We start from the raw sequence: 19,480 nt of genomic DNA, 5'->3' as shown, positions 1-19,480 counted from the left end.
AACTCTTTAAGAATGTAAGCAAGGTGTTGGCAGTGAGAACTTTATTAGAGGAGGGTGACTTTGGCTCCAGAAAAGGGGGATAGTCGGGGCCTAGTAACAGTGACCACTCCAAGGAGGCCCTGGCCCTGAACCCAGGGCTCTGACAGGAAGCGGGAGGCACCTGAGTCCCCCAGGACCTGGGTAACTGAAGGCACCATGGCAGCTGTGTTCAGAAGGAAGTTTCATTGAGCTTCACCTTGGGGGGGGTGAGGGGAGCCCCGAGACCGGCGGAGGGCCGAGGGGCTGGGGTAGGCGGCCGCCGGGGCTCCGGCCCACTCCGCACCAGTTCCTGGCAGCGCTCCACGAAGCTGCCTCCGCCCCGGCGCCGGGCCTCAGCCTGCGGGGGGCTCGGGCTCCCGCGGCGGCCAGACAGGGAGGGGTTGCTGGAGGCTGAGTGGAGGCTGAGGGGGTGATGAGGGTCAGGGCAGGTCATCGTGGGGCAGCTGAGGCCCCATGGCCACCATGTTCTCGCCACCCCCCAGGGCACAGAAGGGGAAGTGGGGTCATGCCTACCTGGTGAGCGAGGTACGGGGTGAGGGGCTGGGGAGAGAGCCCCGTGAGGAAGCCAGCGGGGCTAGCTCGCACTGCTCCAGCTGTTCCATCAGCTCTTCCTCTGTCAGGCCACCTGCTGGGGGCAAGGAAGCAGGGTCAGGGGGCAAGACAAGGGTCACAAGTCAAGGAACAAAGGTCATGTGCAAGGATTGAGGTCAGGCTAGGAAAAAAGATGTAGAGGTCAAGGGACAGGGGTCAGAAGCTAAGAGGGGGTTGAAAAGCCAGGGCCCTGAGGGGTTGGAGGGCAGAGAAAGGGGTCAGAGGGCAAAGCCTGGGAGGAGAGATCACAATGGAGGTGGTGGAGAAGGATTCAGGGTGAGTGTGGGGGGCTTGGGACGGGATGGAGGCAGGGCGGGAGTACCAGGGGCCTGGCCGAGGCCGTCCATGGCGGTGGTCAGGTCCCACATGGCCAGGCTGCCATTGGCCTGGCCGGTGAGCAGGTAGCGCCGTGGCCGCGAGCCAAGCCGCCGTGAGCCCTCGCACTCGAGCACCGTGAAGGCGGTGGTGGGCGAGCCGTCCACCGAGCGCACCGAGCACACCCTGAGAGGGAGGCGAGGAGGGGTCATCCCGGCCACACCGGGGCCTGCTCTGGCCCCTCTTCTCATCCTTACCCGCTCCCCAGGCCACAGTCCCCACCATTACGGCTTCAGGTCCTGCCTCTCAATGACCACCCCGAGCTTCTTCATCCTTCCCCAACTTCCTCTCTTGGGTTCCAGCCCTGGGCATGCGCAGCCTCCTGGATGTCCCCCACCCGCCCGCACACTCATCCTGTGTCCCAAATGGGATTCCCCCCAGATTGGCTGCTCTCCCCTGTTCCTGGCTCAGGGAAGGCCTGGGTCCCAGCCTCAGCGCCGCCCTCGCCTCTTATCCTTCCCGTGGCCGGTCCACTTGGCCCCCTCCCCTCCCCATCTGGCTCTGCTCAAGCTCTGAGCCTCCTCCCTGGGCTCCTGGCCTCCTCTCCATCCTCCAGTCCATCCCCCTCACAGCAGCCAGGGCTCCCCAGTACCCTCAGGACAGTCTTGGCTCTTCCATACGATTGCCCTGCCCTCTGCAGCCTCATTCCTCACCTCCAATTCTGTGCTCCAGGCCCCAGACACCACGTGCACATCACTGGTTACCCTACTGGGCCGCTCCAGCCCGTGCATGGCTGTCCCTTCAGCCTGGCACACCCTTTCCCCTCCCTTCTTTCTTCTGTTCACTCCAGTTGTCCTCGGGGTCTCTGCTCAGTCTCCTCTTCAAGAAAATCTTCCCAGGCTCCCTTCCCAGGCTAAAGCAAGCAACTCCTTTGGGATCCTACAGCTCCCTGGGCCCCTTCATGCCGTACTGACTCCCCTGCCTGGCCCCCCTCCATCCCGCCCTGACCCTTCCGCCTGGCCCCAATCCACCCCGACCCCTCTGCCTGGGCCTCATCCCCTCCGACCACACAGGGCAACCTCTGTTTGAGGTCCAGCACGGGCACCCGGGGTTTCTCCAGCTCCACGCCCACCCACACAGGTTACATCTTTGATTCCGGCAGCCCCAGATCTAGGACCAAGCTCCTGCCCCCTCCCAGGCTTTGCTCCATCCGTGCTCTGGGGCTGGGACCCCCATCTGGCCACCGTAACCCAGCTGGCATCTTGCCTTCTCCTCTGACCACCCTCCCCATTCGAAAAGCCACTCCTCACCGCTGCCCAGTGGATGAAAGGCGCACGAAGAGCTGGCTGGCGCTTGGCACCACCTTCTGAATGAACACCTGCTGGTCGTCCCGCTCGCCGTACGGGCCTGGGCCAGGCAAGGGTGGGGGTCAGGGCCGGCCGGGTGCCCAGGGCCCCCAGCCCCAAGGCCCTGCCCCCTTCCCCACTGAGCAGCCCCCCTGCCAGGACTAGGACTGCATCCCCGGGCTGCTGGAGCTGGGCAGGTCAGAGAGGGCTGGGGGTCAGCAACAGTCAGTAGAGTTTGGCCACATCAGGGAAGGGGGCAGTGGCTTGGAGGGGGGTCTTGGGTCAGGTGGCGGTCAGCAGGAATCAATGGGAGTAAAGGGAGGTCAACAGGGGTCAGGTGGCGGTCAGTGGAGGTCAACCAGGTCAGCTGGGCAGTTCAGGACAGGTACAGGGCTCAGGTAAGGGGTCAATGGAGGCCAATGGGGGGCAGGCAGGGCCCGGGGGGTGGGGGGCAGGGGGCCAGGAGCCACCGATGTCATTGCCAGCACTGCAGCCGCCATGCCCATCAGCCGACTCCAGCGCCAGGATCTTGAAGGAAGCGAGTGGGGTGGAGCCGGGCTGGGTGGAAATCATGCCGCGGAAGCGAGTCACAGACCACGTCCGCACGTGGTTGTTGTCAGCACAGACTGAGGAGCGCGGGGGCAGTGGGAGGTCAGCCCAGCCGGGCATCACGACTGCCTGACCTTCCCGAGCCCCGGGATGACGCCCTTTCGAGGGCGGCAGGATCCAGGCCCCTCTGAATCCCTCCGCCCAGAGAATTCTCTCTTTCTCAGAACTCCAAAGGTCAAAAATCCTCCAAAATTATTCCAGAGCCTGACCTCACCTTGCCCCGCCCACTGCCCCCACCTGCTCCTGACCCTCTCGTCTCCTCCCTGGACCATCGCAGCAGCCTCCTCCCTGGTGTCCCTACTCCTGTCCTGCCCCCACAGTCTGTCCCGACACGCAGCCGGAGGGGGCCTGTGAACACCTGCCTCAGGTCATGTCCCTTCTCTGCTCAGAGCCCTCTTGTGGCTCCATCTCAGCCAGGGTCAAGGATAGTCTTCTCCATGGCTTTCAAGGCCCCGCCGACTTGCCCCTGTCACCTCCCACCCCTCTCCGTCGCCCACTCCACTCCGGGCCCAGGGGGCCCCCTGCTCTTCCTCAGACACGTCAAACATCCTCCCACCTCAGAGCTTTTGCAACGTCCGTTCCCTCCGCCTGGAACACTTGTCCCCACCAATCTGCACTGCTCATTCCCTTATTCTGCTCAAAGCTCCTTCCTCAGAAAGCCCGTCCCAGAACCACTCCCTCTCAGTGACCCCGACAGGCTCTGGCCACCCACACAGCTGTGTTTCCTTCACAGCCCTCATCACTGCCTGATTCTGACTTGTATTTTTATTTATTTAGTGTCTGCTGGCCCCACTAGAATGTCAGCTCCACAGGGGTAGGGACCTGGCCTGTCTTGTTAACCACTGTATCCCCTTTGCCTAGCATACAGCAGGTGCTCAATAAATGCTTGTTGAATTGATGAATTCTGCCTCTCCCCCGCAAATTCACTCTTCCCTAAACTGGTCCCCTTCTCTAGGGGCCTCTCCCTATACAATGCCCCTCCTCAGCGGAAACCCTCATCCACCTGGTCTCGTGCTCTGACCTGAGCCACCCCTCCTGCAGGGAGTCAGGCCCCCGGGGAAGCTGGCGAGGCCCACCTGAGATGAGGTGCTTCTCTGAGAGCATGATCTTGGTGACGGGGCTGCGGTGCACGGTGAAGGTCTGGAAGAGCTGAGGCCCCGAGCCCACCGTCTCAGGGTGCTGCACAATGACCCGCACGCCCCCTGAGCTGGTGCCGTAGGCGATCTCAATCCAGTTCCCACTGTCACCTGGGGAGGGGCCGAGGATGAAGAGAGGGACAGGGTCACAGAGATCAAAACTCAGGCAGAGAGAAAGAGACAGACGAAGACCAGACATAGAGTCAGAGAGGGAGATAAGGTGGTCAGATGGGGGAGACAAAGGGACAGATCAGAGAGATAGAGAACTAGAGACAGAAATTCAGACAGAGACAGAGCTAACAAGAGAGGGAAGAGAGATGGGGCGGCCCCGTGGCACAGTGGTTAAGTTCGCGTGCTCCGCTTCAGCGGCCTGGATTCGCAGGTTCAGACATACACCACTCGTCAGCCATGCTGTGGAGGCATCCCACATATAAAGTGGAGGAAGATTAGCACAGATGGTAGCTCAGGGCTAATCTTCCTCAGCAAAAAAAAAAAAAAAAAAGAGAGAGAGAGAGAGGAGAGAAAAATAGAGAAACAGACACACACCGCCAGCCAAGAAACTGAGTCACAGGGAGGGTTATAGAGACAGAGACACACAGACATAGAGACAGAGGGAATTAGAGAGACAAAAAAAAAATAGAGACATATAAACAGACAGCCAGTAAGACAAGAAAACACAACCCCATGTGTCTGAGGGACTCCTAGCTCAGGCCAACTTTCCACAGGGGAAAAGTTACTTCGTAGCTGTCAGAAACTTAACAGACCATCATAAGGAATGCGGGTAGAAAATGTGTTGTAACATTTGTGCAGCAGTTGCCAGCAATGGATCAGGGTTGTGCAGAGCAACACGGATGGGTATTAAACCCGGGGCAGGCAGACAACAGGAAGGCACAACTGGGATGGACACCCAAGGCCATTCATGCAAATTCAAAAACCTGTCTACCACCCCCATTCTGTAAGGACACACACAAATGAAGAGACACACACTGAACATGACAGAGCAGTGGCAGGTGGCAGGAGGGGCAGGGGAGGGCAGGACTAAATAGCTGGAATAAGAAAGGGGCTGATGCGACGACACGCTGAGCACTTAGGTGTAGTAATCACTGACTCCTGCCGGAAACAAGTGTGCTGTGACCCCGACCTCACACCGTACACAGAAGTTCATTTGAAATGAACAGAAATCAACATGCAAGAGCTAAAACTAAACTATAAGCTTCTAGAAGCAAACAAAGGGGAAAATCTTTGCAACCTGGGGGTAGGCAAAGATATCACAAGATCCAAAAAGCACTAACCATGAAAAAAATGGACCCTTATGCTAAGAGAAAAAAGCCAGGCACAGCAGGCCAATACTGTATGATTCCATTTACATGAAACGTCTAGAAAAGGCAAATCTATAGGGACAGAAAGTAGATTAGTGGTTTCCAGAGGCTGTCATGGGGAAGGAATGGGGTGTGACTACTAATGAGGATGGGGTTCCTTTTTGGGGTGGTAAACATGTTCTGGAACTAGACAGTGACAATGGCTGTATAACCTTGTGAATCTACTAAAAATCACTGAATTGTGAATTTTAAGGAACAGGAACTATACTGCAATAAAAACAAACAAACAAAAATTAACCCTTTGTTTTGCCTTTGCGGTCAAGAAAACAAAACCAAACATTTGTCCCAAGTGAGGGAACTCAACTCCGGCCACTGTAAAACATGCAGCCTCTTTGTGTTAGGAGCACGCAAGCATCATGCCCTAACTGCAGACATGGGAAAGAAACACAAAGATGAAGGACTAGCAGCCAATTTTGCCCCCGGTGGAGAGACCCATCACCATCCAGCACCTAGAACAGTGCTAATATACAAGCAGTGCTCAGTATTTGTTGAACGACTAAATGAGAGTTAATCTGTCCTCCGCCCAATAAATCTCACTGGGTCATGCTACCGACGCAGGGGGGACACAGCTGCGGGCTGGGGCTGGCTGCTGACGGCAGAGCGGGGAGCTGGGTCATAGCTTACTGGTCTTGGGGGTGAGGTAGACGCTCAGGGCTGTGACCCCATCCTCTGCCGGGTCCCGGTAGAGCTCACAGACAAGGAGGTCATTGTCCTTCATGCGCAGGGGGAACTTCTGCACATCTGGGGTGCAGGGAGGGTAGAGCGGGGTTGTTCAAGGTCCCAGCCTTTCCCCTCCTCGCCCGCTTCCTGAGGAGGGGCCCAGGCACTGGGGGCGCCGTCTGCTGCTCACCCAGGTAGTAGATGGAGCCATTGTTGCAGCCCAGGAGGAGGAAGGAGCCGGCCGCGTCATAACTGGTGATGGGCTGCACCTCCTGGACCTGGGGGCAGGCAGGACAGCCTGTGGCCCTGGAGGTCCCCCTGCCTCGGCCTCCGCAGGGCCCCCTCCCGGCATGCCCTCTCTGCCCAGCTCCAGAACCCTCCTGGGGTTTCTAGGCCCCCTTCCCTCCAGCCTCGCCCAGCCCAGGCCTATCTCCACCCGTGTCTGTCTGTCTCTGACTGTCTCTCTGTCGGTGTTTCTGGCTCAGCCTCCCCTTGACTCTATTTCTGACATTTCTCTACGCATCTCCGTCTGTCTCTCTGCGCCCCTTCATCTACCACAGTCATTCAGTCCTGATTTCTCTCTGTCCACCCTTCTCTCTGTCGCCTCTTCCTCTGCTTCTATTTATCTGTTTCTTTCTCTCTTTCTCAGCTGGTCTGTCTCTCTCTCCCCCACATTCACACTTTAGCAGGAGAAAACATGATGTGTATTTTTTTTACACTTTGGACATGGCTTGGGGTGGGTGCAGAGAGAATGACAGATATTTGCACATCCATCCCTGGGTTTCTGTCTCCTCACCCTCTCCCCTCACCTGCATCCCCATCCAGTGCCTGGAGAATCCTCTCTCCTCCTTTCCAAACCCACCCATCCTTCATGTCAGCTCAGCAGCTCCTCTCCCCTGATGCTCCCCAGGCCTTTATAACACCCCCGCCCCCCAGGATCTGCCCACTGCTGGGTTCTCTGGCTCTCTCCAGGTGGAGCGGGGCAGAAAGGAGCCCCTCCCTGCATCTGCACAGTCTGGACACCTGGGACAGGGGCAGCCAGGCTGGCCAGCACTCTGACCTGCCAGTGCTTGGTGACGGCATTCCAAACCCCGATGCGCCCTGTGTGGCTTGTGGCAATGAGCTGGTTCCCGACGAAGAATAAGGCCTCCACGGTCACCCCCAGATGGAAGACCCCTGCAGGGGTCAAGGAGCGCTCAGTCAGGACCCCGCCTCACAGGGGGAAAGAGGGCGGTGGGAAGAACTCGAAGGGCGGGAGGATTCAGTTGGGCCATGGAGTCTTCATAGGATAGAGGATTCCAGCAGGAACGGCAGAGTTTACAAGGGGCCAGAGCGCTGACGGGGTGTGGGACTCTAACCCGGTTGAGATGTTCAATGTGGCAAATGACCATCGGTGGCAGAGGATTCTTATGAGGATGGAGATTTGTCAGGGCACAGATTAGTCTAAAAGTCAGAGATTTCTAACGGGGACACAGATTCTAGCAGGCTCTGGGACTCCCCTGGCACGGAGAACTCTCACAAAGCAAAGAGATCCAACAGGGCAGTGAATTCTGACGGAGGAGAGAATTGTATGTGGGGGCATTTTTCTACTAGGCCAAGGAATTCTAACAGGATGTGGAATTCTAAAGGGGCGGGGAATTCTAAAAACATAAAGAGTTCTTATGGGTCTGAGAATCATACAGGGTGGGTTATTTGAACAGGCCACAGAATGCGAATGGGGTAGAGAGTTTTCACAGCTCACAGGTTGGGGGAGAATTCTCAAGGGCAGAGGGTTCTGGAAAAAGCCTTGGGCCATACCTATCTCGGAGCCACCACCTTCTGCCTGCAGAGCCCACAGCAGGATCTCGTTGCCTGTGGCCGCTGCCACCATCTTGTCATGTTCACCCAATGCCCCACCGAGCACCCGGGCTGTGAGCGCCAGTCGTTCAATGGGCCAGTCCAGGCGGGGGCTGGAAAACACCAGCTGCCAGCCAGAGGCCTCCTTCAGCCTGGAGGATGGGGGCACATCGTGAGCCCTCAGCCCAAGCTCTTCCCAACAGCAGGGCCCACGGCCTCCCACGGGCACCCTCCCCAAGCACCTATAGCAGACAAGAAACTGGGTATAGGCCACAGCGATCCAGTTGTGGTGTCCACACACCAGCCGCACCATCCCCGGCTCCTCTGGTAGTCCTAGGGGGGGCAGAGCAGGGCTCAGGGCAGAGTTACAGGGGTCCCCCTGGCCCCCCAGCCTCCCAGGAGACAGACACATACCTGATGGGGACGGAGGGGCTTTCTCATCCAGCATTCGGCCCAGCAGCCCCGCGTTGCCCAGGTTGGGGGGCATCGTGTTGCTCCGTCGAACGGGGGCCGGGCGTCCCCCCGCCTGCTGGGGCCCCACCATGCTGTGCCGGTTTCGCCGCTTCACCGGGAACACTGCGGCAGGGAGAAGGGGCGGAGTGACAATAAATGTGATAATTGCCATGTAGCAAGCACTTAAAAATATGCCAGGTACTGACTTCCCCATGTGTGAAGCGTAGTCTCCTGGGGAAAAGATTTTAGGTGGTGCGGGGGGGACACGGCATTCAATGACATTGAATCACACAGCGAGTTACTCCCTTTTCAGTTCCCTTTGAGCCCATCACAAAGGAAGAATCAGTTTCCATAATAGTGATACCTCTTCAATATTTGCTAATCTTCCCCTTTTTTGTTGTTTTCAAAATTGGCACCTGAGCTAACATCTGTTGCCAATCTTCCTTTTTTTCTTTTTTTTTCTTCTTCTCCTGAAAGCCCCCCCAGGACACAGCTCTATATTCTAATTGTGAGTGCCTCTGCTTGTGTTATGTGGACGCGGCTGCAACATGACCCGACAAGTGGTGCCATGTCCGCGCCCAGGATCCTAACCAGTGAAACCCTGGGCTGCGGAAGCAGAGTGCGCAAACTGAACCACTTGGCCACGGGGCCGGCCCCAATCTTCCCTTTTAAGAGATGATGCCTGTCGCCTTGGCAGGCAACAGCATCCAGCCAGAGTTTAATAACACTGATGTTTGGGTTTTAATTTCACGTTTACTTACTCATGGAATAAAGGTATTGATATAAAGCTTGTATTTAAAACGATTTCTTTTAAAAAATCAGGGCAAAACTAAGTTTAGGAAACAACAGCATAGGTCTTCATATTTGGCAAACTTCATGAAGGTAGTTGAGGTTAGAGACATAAAGCCACAAACTGAATTTCCCCACTCTGTCCTTTCTACCAATCCGCAAAGCCTAGTGGACTACAATTCCCAATAGCCACTGGGGCATATTATCCGTGGCCAGTGGGCTGGCTGCCCCAAGGTCTCATGGAGATTATAGTCAATAACTCTCCTCTAATATGTCTCCCCTCCATGCAGTGGATCCCATATCTTCCTAAGCTTCCCCACAAGGAAATCAAACCTGGACTACAACTCCCACAAGCTCTAGGGCACGCTTCTGAGCCTTAAGGAGGCTAGCTGGCCCACTGCCTCATTGGAAATGCTGTTTCCTACTTCCTTTCCACGCATCAATCCAAGCATCTGATATAGAACTACAACTCCCATGGCATCTCAGGGTTCACAGCAAAGGCATCCAAGGGCTGCAGCCTTATGGGAAATGTAGTCTTTGCTCCACCTCCCTTCATCCCTTAATAGTGCCCACCTGGAGGAGGCAGGTAACCGTTGAAGAGGACATTTCCGCAAGAAGATCGATCCAACTCCTCCCGCAGCTGTAGACGGCGAACTGAGGCGGAAGGACTCGAAGGCTGGGACTTGGCGGGTACTGAAGCAGATCCCTTTTCCCCTCCCCGCTCTCTTTCTCCACAGAATAGGACCACCACTCCCCTGAGACCCAGGACCACATCCAGTGCTCTCAGCTCTAACCCCACCTTCTTTCAGGAAAGAGGGGCAAGAGGGAGGATCACTAGCGAGCTAGATTTCTATGCAATGCGGATGCTAATGGGGCCCTGCTTACCCAGAGGAGTGAGCCCGTAGAACTGAGCTTCGTGGAGGAGGCTGGAACCGTGGACACCCCTGGGTAGTAGAATTGACTAGGGGTGAGGGTCTGGGGGGTGGGAGTGGGCAGAGAGTTCTGAGGGGAAAGTTCTCGAAGCTGGACAGAGAATCCCCACAGGTAGCAAATTTTGACGGGATCAAGATTCTAAGGAGCGATGACATGGGCGGTGAAAACGTGCGTGTGTTTGGGGACGATTCTAAGGACACAATTTAAATATGATCAAGGAGCTTAAGTGAACATTCTGGGGGGAAGATGAGACTTCTCAGGGGGTGAAGACGGTCGGGCATTCCCCTTTATCCTCCACGCCAACCTGGGGTCCAACTCTTTGGTGCGCAGGAAGTTGAGGATGGGGGCGAAGACGGTGGGGTCCCTGTCGATGAAGATCTGCGAGTAAGGGGAGCAGAGGATGGATGGGGCAAAGAGCGGGGCTGAGGCGGGGAGGGTCCTGTCCCTCCTCCTACCGGCCGCCCCGTTTCAGCTCTTGCCCTACTCACGGCTCCGGTCTCATCTTTCAGCGTTGAGATGCGTCCGCTCAGAAGACTGCAAGGAGGGGACGCAGAGCAGGTGTCAGGGGCTGGGGGGGGCGGGGTGTGCGGAGGGTCTGGTGGGGGTGGGGACTGGATCTCCCCATACCCTCCTCTCCCACTCCCCAACTCCTGCCCCAAACTCGCTCTCACACTCACCTGGAGAAGAAGGAATCTGGAATCCAGGTGAGAGTCTGGCGAGAGGTACTGAATCTGTGCGGGGAAGGTGAGCGGACGCGAGAAGAGGGAGGGAGGGTGAGGAACGCGCCCCCTACTTCAGGACCGGGGTCCCTCCCGGTACGCTAGTCCGGGCTCTCGCGCCTCCAGCAGGGGCGGAGCAATCCTTGATGGACAGGGATTCCCCCCGGGAGAGGCGGGTACTCCCACCCTGCTCTCCGCCCCCGACGGTGGGGCCTCAGGAATCTTCTACACTCACCTCTTGCCTCCCACGTTCAGATGAATCACCTCCCCAGGAGGCCCCCGACCTGGGACCCCCTCGGCTGCAGGCGCCACGGCAGCCATGGCCCCCGGGCGAGCCGGCCGGCCAGCACCCGCTTCCGGGTGCGCACCCAGATCCCGCCCCCTCGCGTGCTCATTGGGCCGGAGACTCCCGGAGCCGCCGGCCATTGGACAAAGCGCTCACCCGTCGTAGTTAAATTCTCCGCCTCCTTAAAGGGGCCCGCCTTTCCTGTCCTGGATGGGGCGGACCCGGCGGCTTCTTTGGGGAAGTTTGGTTACGAGAAATAGCAAAATGTTCCTCCACCCCTATGGGGTTCCCATTTTAGGAATGGCATCTAGGTACTTCGTCGGGGGTATGTATTTAGACCCTAAAATTAATCCACATCAAGGGGGACATCTAAATGTTCTCCGCAGCCCCCGTCTCTCCCCCACACCCCACATCTTCCCGAGCGCAGCCCATGAAACGCGAACAAACCAGCATCGACCGTCAAAGCCAAAGGATTTATTATAGATACATACAGTGTGCGCCTGCCACACCGCCCCACACCCCCGAGCCCCAGCGGCTTCTTCGCAACCCGGTCCCCCACTCCCCAGGGAGGTGCTCCAGCCAGAAGCATGCAGGGGGAGGGCTTCCCCTCGCCCCTCCCCTCACGAAGTCGCTTTTATAGCTGGAGGGGGGAGGAGAGAGGAAGACTGTTTTGAGCTTTGACGCCCCTCCCATTAAAAGCCTTCGCGGATGCGGGGCGGGAGAGGAGGAGGTCGACGTTTTGCAAAAATAAACTAAGTCAGGAATTAACCGCATGGCCCTGAGACGGCGGAGTGCGGGGGCTAGGGCCCCTTCACTCCCCCTTCCCAGACAGAGATCAAGGCAGCATTGGAAGTGAGGTAAAGGCGGGGAGGGCGCGTCCCCTCCCCACCCCCTAGCACCCTGGATGGTCCAGGGGACCTCACCAGCGCCCCCGTGCCCATCCCTAGGGCGGAGAGAGGGGGCAGGAATTCTCGCCCCTACCACCCTAGCTTCTTGGGACAGGATCTGGGGATCGGGGCAGGGGGCTTGGCTCAATTGGCCCCTTACCCGCCCCCCCAAGCTCAGTTATTGCATAAAAACAATGAAGCCCCAGCACCTGGGGTGGGGGCGGGGGTGGCGAGCGGGAAGGGGCCGAGATATGGCTATAGGGGCAGCAATCCCGCCACCACTTCTTGGGGTGCAGGAGAAGTCCCCTCCTTTCCAGTGCCCGTCATGGCGCGTCCGCAGTGTTGGTGGAACTGGGGGCTCCAGCCCCTGCGGAAGAGAAAGTGTCTTTGTGGCCACAGTGCAGAGAAGAGGGGCGAGGAGATGTGTCAGGCCCCAGGGGTGGGAAGTCACTTCCGGCGCCCGCTGGCCCTGCGTTCCCCCGCTTCCCGCTTGGGGTTGCCCTCGTCTGTGGACGACGTGGTGGGCAGTGTCTGGCCCCAGCGGGCGATCTCGGCGTGTTCCCCCACCGAGGCGGCCACAGCCTCGAGCCAGCCGTTCATCTCCTCCTGGAGAGAGAAATAGGGCAGAGTCCGTATTTGGAAGAGAAGAAATCGAGTAATCGATGAGTCTGGAAATGAGACTTCCCTCTCTGAACTTCAGTTTCTTCATCTATTGAATGAGATTGTAACAATAATGATGATGATGATGATGATGATAACGATGATGGAAACGGTTACACAGCACTTATCTGCCAGGCTCTGTTCTAAGCACTTTTGTGGATTAATTCACTTAATTCTGTGCAATAGGATTATATCTAATTCCCACTACAGGGATAAACAATGAAACACTATCAGCAGACACTTAGAGAGCACTGACATTTTCCAGGCCCTGTAAGGACTCTGCATATGTCAACTTATTTAATTCTCACAATAACCCTATGGGGTTGATGGAAAACTATTTTTATCTCCATTTTAAAGATAAGTAGAGGAGGCATGGAGAGAATAAAGGCCTGCTTTGTAGCCTCTTGTGAAGATGAATAAGAGAACAAGGAATTGTTTTCAATGTCTCTTCAAACCACCTCCATGACTTCTCCTCCCCTGACCTCTCACCTTAGCCCCAGTCCCAAGGTCCACTCCCATTCCTGTCTCTCTCACCCACCTCTTCCTGCCCTCCCCACAGGTCTGCCCTGATCCAGCCTTGTGCTCTCCCATTTGGGTCCCTGTCCTGGCAGCCTCCTGGGCTCCCCACCTCCATTCTCACCCTCTCCAATCTACCCTGCATCTGGTAGCCAAAGGGATCTTTCTTATGCATCTCTGTAACCCTCCCTTACTCAGAACTCTGCCATGGCTCCCTAGTACCCTTAGGACAAACTCCAACTGCTTCCAAATGGCCCACAACGCCCTTTGAGATCCAGCCCCTGGGAGCCTTCCTCCTTGAATGCTCCTCCAGCATGGCTGACGCTCTGCAATTCTGCACCTCTGGTTCTCTGCACTTGCAGTTCCCTCTCCCTGTCTCATCCTTTTTTTTTTTTTTTTTTTAAGCTTAACTCTCTCCTCTTATCCTTCCAGTCTCACCTCAGAGGCCAAAGCAAGGAGGCTGGACTTTATCCTGGGGCCTCCAGCAGTCCTCCGGACCCTCCGCCGCCGCCCACCCCCAGCCCCATAATGAGGTTTGGAGCTTCCTCTGGGCTCTCACTGCCCATGGGCTTTCCCATGACAGCCCTGGTAACTCTGGCTTGTGCTTCCCCTCTCACAGCCCCATCACGCTGGGCCAGGAACCAGAAAGCCCCGTGGCTCCTGAGGTCCCAACATAGAGATAAAGGACTAGATCTCACCTCATCTTTAGCTTGGAGCAAAAACTCGCTGCCGTCCTGGGTCCTGTAGGAGGGGACACAGGACTTGGGGGATCTGGGGCAGGTTCCCGGCCCACCCGTCCACCAACCGTCTTCCAGGGGAGCAGGGTATTGCTGGGAAGGGGACGTTGGGCCTTGGATCCCTCCCTCTCGCCCATTGGGGGGCTCACTGGAGCTTGAAGACGTGCTTCTTTTTCTTGTAGTCACTAGCCACCTCGCTGGTGGCTTTGTGCAGGCTGAGCAGTGGCTCCCCACCGTGCGTGCCCCCAGATGCAGGGCCCTTGGCGTCCTTGTAGAAGCCCAACTCCCCCTTGCTGAGCACGCAGTATAGGCTCACCCACGACCTGGGGCGACGAGACGGGGCTCAAGGCAGAGTCGCAGCACCGCCTGGGTCCTCTTCATTAATACCCTGCCTGGGTTTCCTAAGTCTCCCGCTGGGCCTTTGCCCTGGTTGGGCCACATGCCTAGGGTGCTCTTCCTGAGCTGAGGGGCAGGTCTAAACCTCTCAGTACCAGGCCTTTGCCTAGGCTGGCCCCTGCCGGAGCTGCCCTTCCTTATTCCCTCCCACACTGAATTTCCTGAAGGCAAGACTTAAGCTGTCTCCTCCATAAGCCTTTACTTGGACACGCTCTTCGCCACTCCTCCACCAGCCGCGTAAACCCCTTCAGGGAGATCTATTGGTCTACTGTCTGGAATAAGAAATCCCTGTCTCCCCCTTCAGCCAAAACCTCAGCAGAGGAGGAAGTCTCCCGAGAGCAAAATACACAAGGTGGCGGCCAGCCTGGTGGCACAGTGGTTCAGTTCACACAGTCCGCTTTGGCTGCCCAGGATTCGCAAGTTCAGATCCAGGGTGTGGACCTAGGGGCCGCTTGTCAAGCCATGCTGTGGCAGGCGTTCCATATATAAAGTACAGGAATGTGGGCACGGATGTTAGCTCAGGACCAGTCTTCCTCAGCAAAAAGAGGAGGATTGGCAGCAGATGTTAGCTCAGGGCTAATCTTCCACAAAAAAGAAAAAAAATACACCGAGGTGCCCAATTTATTCCCACCTTGGCCTCTGCACAAGGAAGAAAGACCACCTCCAGATCCTAAAGGCAAAATCTACTTTTCTGCCCATTTCACGTCATGGGTCCGCGGCCTCACTCTGCTCATTGGCCAGCGCTTCCCTTTTGGGCTCCTCCTCTCCCCAGATTCTGCCTCCCAGTTGGACAACCCAAAGCTGGACTCCAAGAGCAGACACATCACCCTTAGGCCCCCATTTGGAAACCTATATCAGGTACCTGCCTACTCAGGCCTCAGAGTTTCGGATCCGCCCCTTTTCAGACCCTCCCCCAATCTGAAACTTCGAGGGTGGATCTACCCCAGTCATTGGTTGGATGACCTCTCCAGGCTCCACCTCATTGGAACCTTCTGGACTGGACCCCACTTCCAGTTTGAACTCCTGAGTTGGTTGCTATGAGATTGGGTCACTATTTATTTACGTTTGGAACATTTTCTCCAGGTTCGGTCCCCACTAAGCTCCACCCACTCGCCCATTGGACGCACTAAACAGAGGCCTCGCTCCTCCTGTTCATTGCTTGAAGTTAAGCCCCGCCCCTCTTCAGGCCCCGCCCACCCCCGCCACCGGTTGGACGCCCTGAAGCTTAGCCCCACCTCCCCGCCGCAAACCCACCTATCCACTCATTGGACACGCTGAGCTTGGGGCCCGCCTTCCACAGCCCCGCCCACGCGCTCACCGGTTGGACGACTTGCGGTTAGCGTCGAGCTCGCGCTTGCGCAGCAGGAAGCCCTCGTGCTGCACCGTGTGAGCGGGCGGCGGCGGCGGCGCGGGGGCGGAGCCGCCCTGGGCCGGGGCGGAGCGCGAGCGCCGGCTGCCCCCGCCCTCACCACCCTCCCGGGGCCGCGGCCGCCGGCGGGGCTTGGGCCGGTCCCGCGCCCGCGGCCGATCGGGCCGAGGTGTCCGCTCGGGGGGCTCAAGCCCGTTGGGCAGGCGGCCGGGGGGAAGCTCTCGAGGCTGAGGCAGCGACGGCTGTGTGAAGGGAGGGGGAGAGGGCTGCTGTCCATAACGGGGTGTGGAGCCACCTGTCTGGGGGAGCTCATCGTCTGGGGACCATCTGTCTGCAGGGCCATCTGCCTTGGAGGCGAGGATGGGAGGCCCAACGCTTAGGGGCCCCTCGGGGGGTCTTGGCAGTGAGTCTGCCAGGACTCCTAGGTTGGAAGCCTTCTCGATCTTGGGGAGAAGGGGGTAGACCTAGGGAGGTGGGGGTGCAGGTGGCTGTCCCAGCTGTCTGTGGGAGGAATCTGGGGCTTCCTTCTGTGTGTGTGTGTGGCTGCCTGTAAGGAAATTTGAGACCCCCCACTGGGCTGGAACAAGAGTCCAGGACAGATGTCTGTGTGTATAGAGGGGGCAGGAGTCTCTTAGGTTGGTGGCCTCATCTTTCTAAGAGAGACATTTTCAGATTGGTGGGGGGGTGGGGGGGGGCGTCCAGGGGCCCTCTCCATCCCCTGAGCGTCCCCTGCAGGGTTCAGATGGGGCGGGCAGGGCTAGGCACTGGTGTTTCTGGGATCCTGACTCCTGCTCTGAGGAGAGGAATCCTGCACCCCCACCCACGTTGAGGCTCAACTTACCCCAACGGGGAGCCCTGGGCCTGCCTCTTTCTCCTGCAGCTGCTCCACAATGTCAGCCAGAGTGGCCTTCCTAGGGGGGTGGGGAGGGGAGCAGAAAGACCCAGTGGAACTGGGGGACCTTGTCCGAGGGACGGAGGAGCCTCCACTTCAGCGTGTATGCCTGACCCTTGTCCACTTCTGCAGCTGCCTGTCCCTTACACACCACAGGTGCCAGGGACACGTCTGTGGAACGGAGCACGCAACCTCTCTCCCCTTTGAGTTTTAAGCAGCATAAAGCAAAATGCAGACGGGTGCCTTCCAGCCTTTGGAAGTACCAGTGCCTTTCTCCACCCACCCCCTGAGCTCACAGGGTCCCCGGACTTCACCCATCTCAGCCCTGATCGTTCTGGGTCATCACTGTCAGGTGACAAGTCTATTTCCCCCCTGGACTGTGAGCCCCCATGAAGCAGGGCTCGGGCTGGTCGGGTCACTGCTCTCCCAGCACGTACCACACACAGAGTGGGCACTCAGCAAATGTTCATGAAATATGAGATTAAAAAGGGGTCAAGAAGTCATTGTCTCTGACACATATTTGACCAAAGGCCTCCTTCTGGGGATGCAGTTTGCACGACACACTCTGGCTAACTCTGGATTCTGAAAGGCCTGTATTCCAGTCCTGGTTCATCCAAGCTGGGTGGCATGCCCTCTCTGAGCCTCAGTTGCCCCATCTATAAAATGGAGATTACAACAGCCCCCAGTTTATAAGGCTGTTGAGAGAGATTATGATAAAGGGTCTTAATCTCTAGTCAGGGAGGTGATGGTTCCACCATTAGTGGAGTGGAGAAACTGAAGTGCAGAGAGGACAAAATCCCTGCCCAGGGCCACCCAGAGGATTTGATGCAGGGGTCAGAACTCAGTAACTGAGAACCTGCACCTGGAGGAAGGCACTCTGCCGCTGTGGGACAAGGGCGCGTCTCCTACCCTCTTTCAGCCTCAGTTTACATCTCTGCAAAATGGGTACCACGGCGGAATCTCCCTCTTTAGGCAGTTCTGAGCCCAGAAGCCCTCTCCACTGGGCCTGCGGGGCTCTAGGAGCTCTCCGTGTCCCCATCCCCGTCCTCCCCGGCCACACGGGGCCTCACCCCTTGGCCAGGTCTCCTCTGGCGGGCATCTCCAGTTCGCTGGACTCCTGCCGCTCCAAGCGCCGCTCGCGCCGCTCCCGCCGCCGCTCCATCTGCTCGTAGCGGCCCAGGGTGAGGCTGTGCGCCGCCTCGTGCTCCGCCAACTCCTGCCGCTCTGGCCGCCGCCTCCGCGCCGCCTCCTCGGATTGATCAGCCGACTCCTGCCGCTCCGGCCGCCGCCTCCGGGGCAGCTCCTCCGCGCGATCAGCTGACTCCTGGCGCTCCGGCCGTGGCCGGACCTGCTCGGCCGCCGCGGGGGCCCCGGGGATCTCGGCCGCGTCCTCCGATGCGGCCGGCGGGGCCGTGGGCTCCACCCTCCCCGGGACCTCCGGCAGCCGGTCGATGCGCGGCTGGAGGCGCTCGGGCTTGAGCTCCTGGCGCACGTACCCCACCCGGGTCCGCACCTCCGCCGACAGCGTGTCCGAGGCCCGGCGGGCTAGGGGCTCCAAGCCCCTCTCGTAGCCCCCTGGCCGCAGCAGGGGCGCCGCCTTGGCCGCCAGTTCCGTGGGGTCCCCAAAGAACTTGCGCCCGAGCAGCGGAGTGGGCGGCTGCTTGCTCTGTTCCGCCTTGAGCTTCTCTATCTGGGGACGGAGGGGCCAGGGTCAGAAGGAGGGGCGTAGGGGTGTGTGTGGGGGGAGCGAGGTCTGGGAAGACGGCTGTGGGTTGTCTGCCTCACCACCCGGTTTATTAGTTTTTATTAGTGAAAAAGCAAGGTTGGCCAGGCCCGCGCCCATGCTTTGCTCTCTGCCGAAACCTCATTCCTATTTTCTCCAGCAAACATCGAGGGTTCTTTTAAGAACGGGCTGAAGCATCGGATCCTCGAGGTGCCTTCCTGAGCCGCATCACCTCCTACCTCAATGTCCCCCCACCCGGGGCCTTAAGACTTTTTCTTACAATGGTCTCTTCTCCTCATTCATCAGTCCCAGACCAGACTCCCCCAGGTCAGGACAAGTGCTTCCGGGTTCCCGCATCTCCCGTGCTTCCTCCATCCTAGCCCCAACCACTCTGGGCTGTCACTATCTGGTGACAGGTCTGTCCCCTGTTCCCCCTCCCCAGGCTGGACTGGGAACCCAGTGCGAGTCTGTCTTGGCCTCACTCAACACAGCGCTGAGCACCAAGCCTGCGTGTCTGTCTCCTATGGAGGGATGGGGGCGGGCCCCGCGGGGGGTGTTGGAGCAGGATCTGGGGTGCTGACCGTGGTCAGGCGCCGCAGGGAGCTGAACCTTTCTTCCCAGGCTGCAGCCGCTTTGCGGAAGGCCTCGTGGCGCCGGATAAGCTGCTCCACCTCGTCCACGCTGCTGCCCAGCTCGCGGCTCTGCAGCAGCGGCTCTTGGGCTGTCAGCCAGGCGTCGGCCACCACCGCCTCCTGGGCAAACTGGTGCACCTCCAGCACTGAGGGCAGACGTGTGGGGTCAGGGTGCTGGGGGCACCTGTGGGCCCTTCAAGGGGCAGTGAATGTGTTCTCGGGCCTTCCACCCTACCCCCCACCCCCTCGGCTTCCCGTATCCCAGCTCTGACCACTCTGGGCTCTGCAGGAATGAGAGGCTGTGGCTGTTTCTGAGGGCACCAGCTTCCTCCTACTCAGGTGTCTGCCACCAGGACTCAATGGCAAGGCAGCCCCCTTGTCCACCCTCCCAGGCCTTCACATTTGCTGCTGGGGCCCCGTGAGTGGTGTGCAAAGCATGACCGTGTCACCCTCCGGGCCCCCACTCACTCTGCTGCAGCCACTCCCAATGGCGGTCCCACTTGTCCGACACCTCCTCCTTCCTGGTTCCCAGCTTGTCCAGCTGTGCCTGGATCTGGGAGTGGTGGGTGGGTGGGAG

At 58.4% G+C, this 19,480-nt stretch overlaps 2 protein-coding genes across 5 annotated transcripts in view; both read right to left on the bottom strand.

Moving 5' to 3' along the window:
* Nucleotides 1-26: 26 nt before the first annotated feature.
* On the bottom strand, nt 27-11,201 carry SHKBP1 (SH3KBP1 binding protein 1). 4 transcript variants are annotated; one of them, XM_003362315.4, is made up of 18 exons: nt 11,041-11,201; nt 10,764-10,817; nt 10,575-10,620; nt 10,391-10,464; nt 10,039-10,097; nt 9,727-9,807; nt 8,326-8,487; nt 8,154-8,244; nt 7,873-8,063; nt 7,136-7,251; nt 6,266-6,353; nt 6,040-6,156; nt 3,977-4,147; nt 2,762-2,917; nt 2,256-2,352; nt 953-1,131; nt 553-667; nt 27-440 (listed from the first exon to the last, which is right to left on the bottom strand). In XM_003362315.4, the coding sequence occupies exons 1-18, from the start codon at nt 11,124-11,126 to the stop codon at nt 209-211; spliced, it is 2,115 nt and encodes a 704-aa protein (XP_003362363.2). In that variant the 5' UTR covers nt 11,127-11,201; the 3' UTR covers nt 27-208. The 4 variants fall into 4 exon arrangements, with proteins under 4 accessions (XP_003362363.2, XP_023505536.1, XP_023505537.1 ...); XM_023649768.2 differs by having other exon boundaries at nt 553-664; XM_023649769.2 differs by lacking the exon at nt 9,727-9,807.
* Nucleotides 11,202-11,545: 344 nt separating this feature from the next.
* Nucleotides 11,546-19,480, bottom strand: part of SPTBN4 (spectrin beta, non-erythrocytic 4) — a 72,437-nt gene continuing 64,502 nt past the window's right edge. The window contains exons 29-36 of the mRNA XM_023649766.2: nt 19,372-19,456; nt 18,853-19,049; nt 17,619-18,238; nt 16,498-16,567; nt 15,606-15,898; nt 14,041-14,214; nt 13,853-13,895; nt 11,546-12,584 (exon numbers count right to left, since the gene is read on the bottom strand). Of these exons, the coding sequence (XP_023505534.2) occupies nt 12,426-12,584; nt 13,853-13,895; nt 14,041-14,214; nt 15,606-15,898; nt 16,498-16,567; nt 17,619-18,238; nt 18,853-19,049; nt 19,372-19,456 (1,641 nt within the window). The 3' untranslated portion in view covers nt 11,546-12,425. The remainder of the gene's footprint in view (nt 12,585-13,852; nt 13,896-14,040; nt 14,215-15,605; nt 15,899-16,497; nt 16,568-17,618; nt 18,239-18,852; nt 19,050-19,371; nt 19,457-19,480) is intronic.

This window comes from Equus caballus, chromosome 10, assembly GCF_041296265.1.
Source record: "Equus caballus isolate H_3958 breed thoroughbred chromosome 10, TB-T2T, whole genome shotgun sequence".
NCBI classification, from domain to species: Eukaryota; Metazoa; Chordata; class Mammalia; order Perissodactyla; family Equidae; genus Equus; species Equus caballus.
This window is presented reverse-complemented; position numbering and strand designations above follow the sequence as displayed.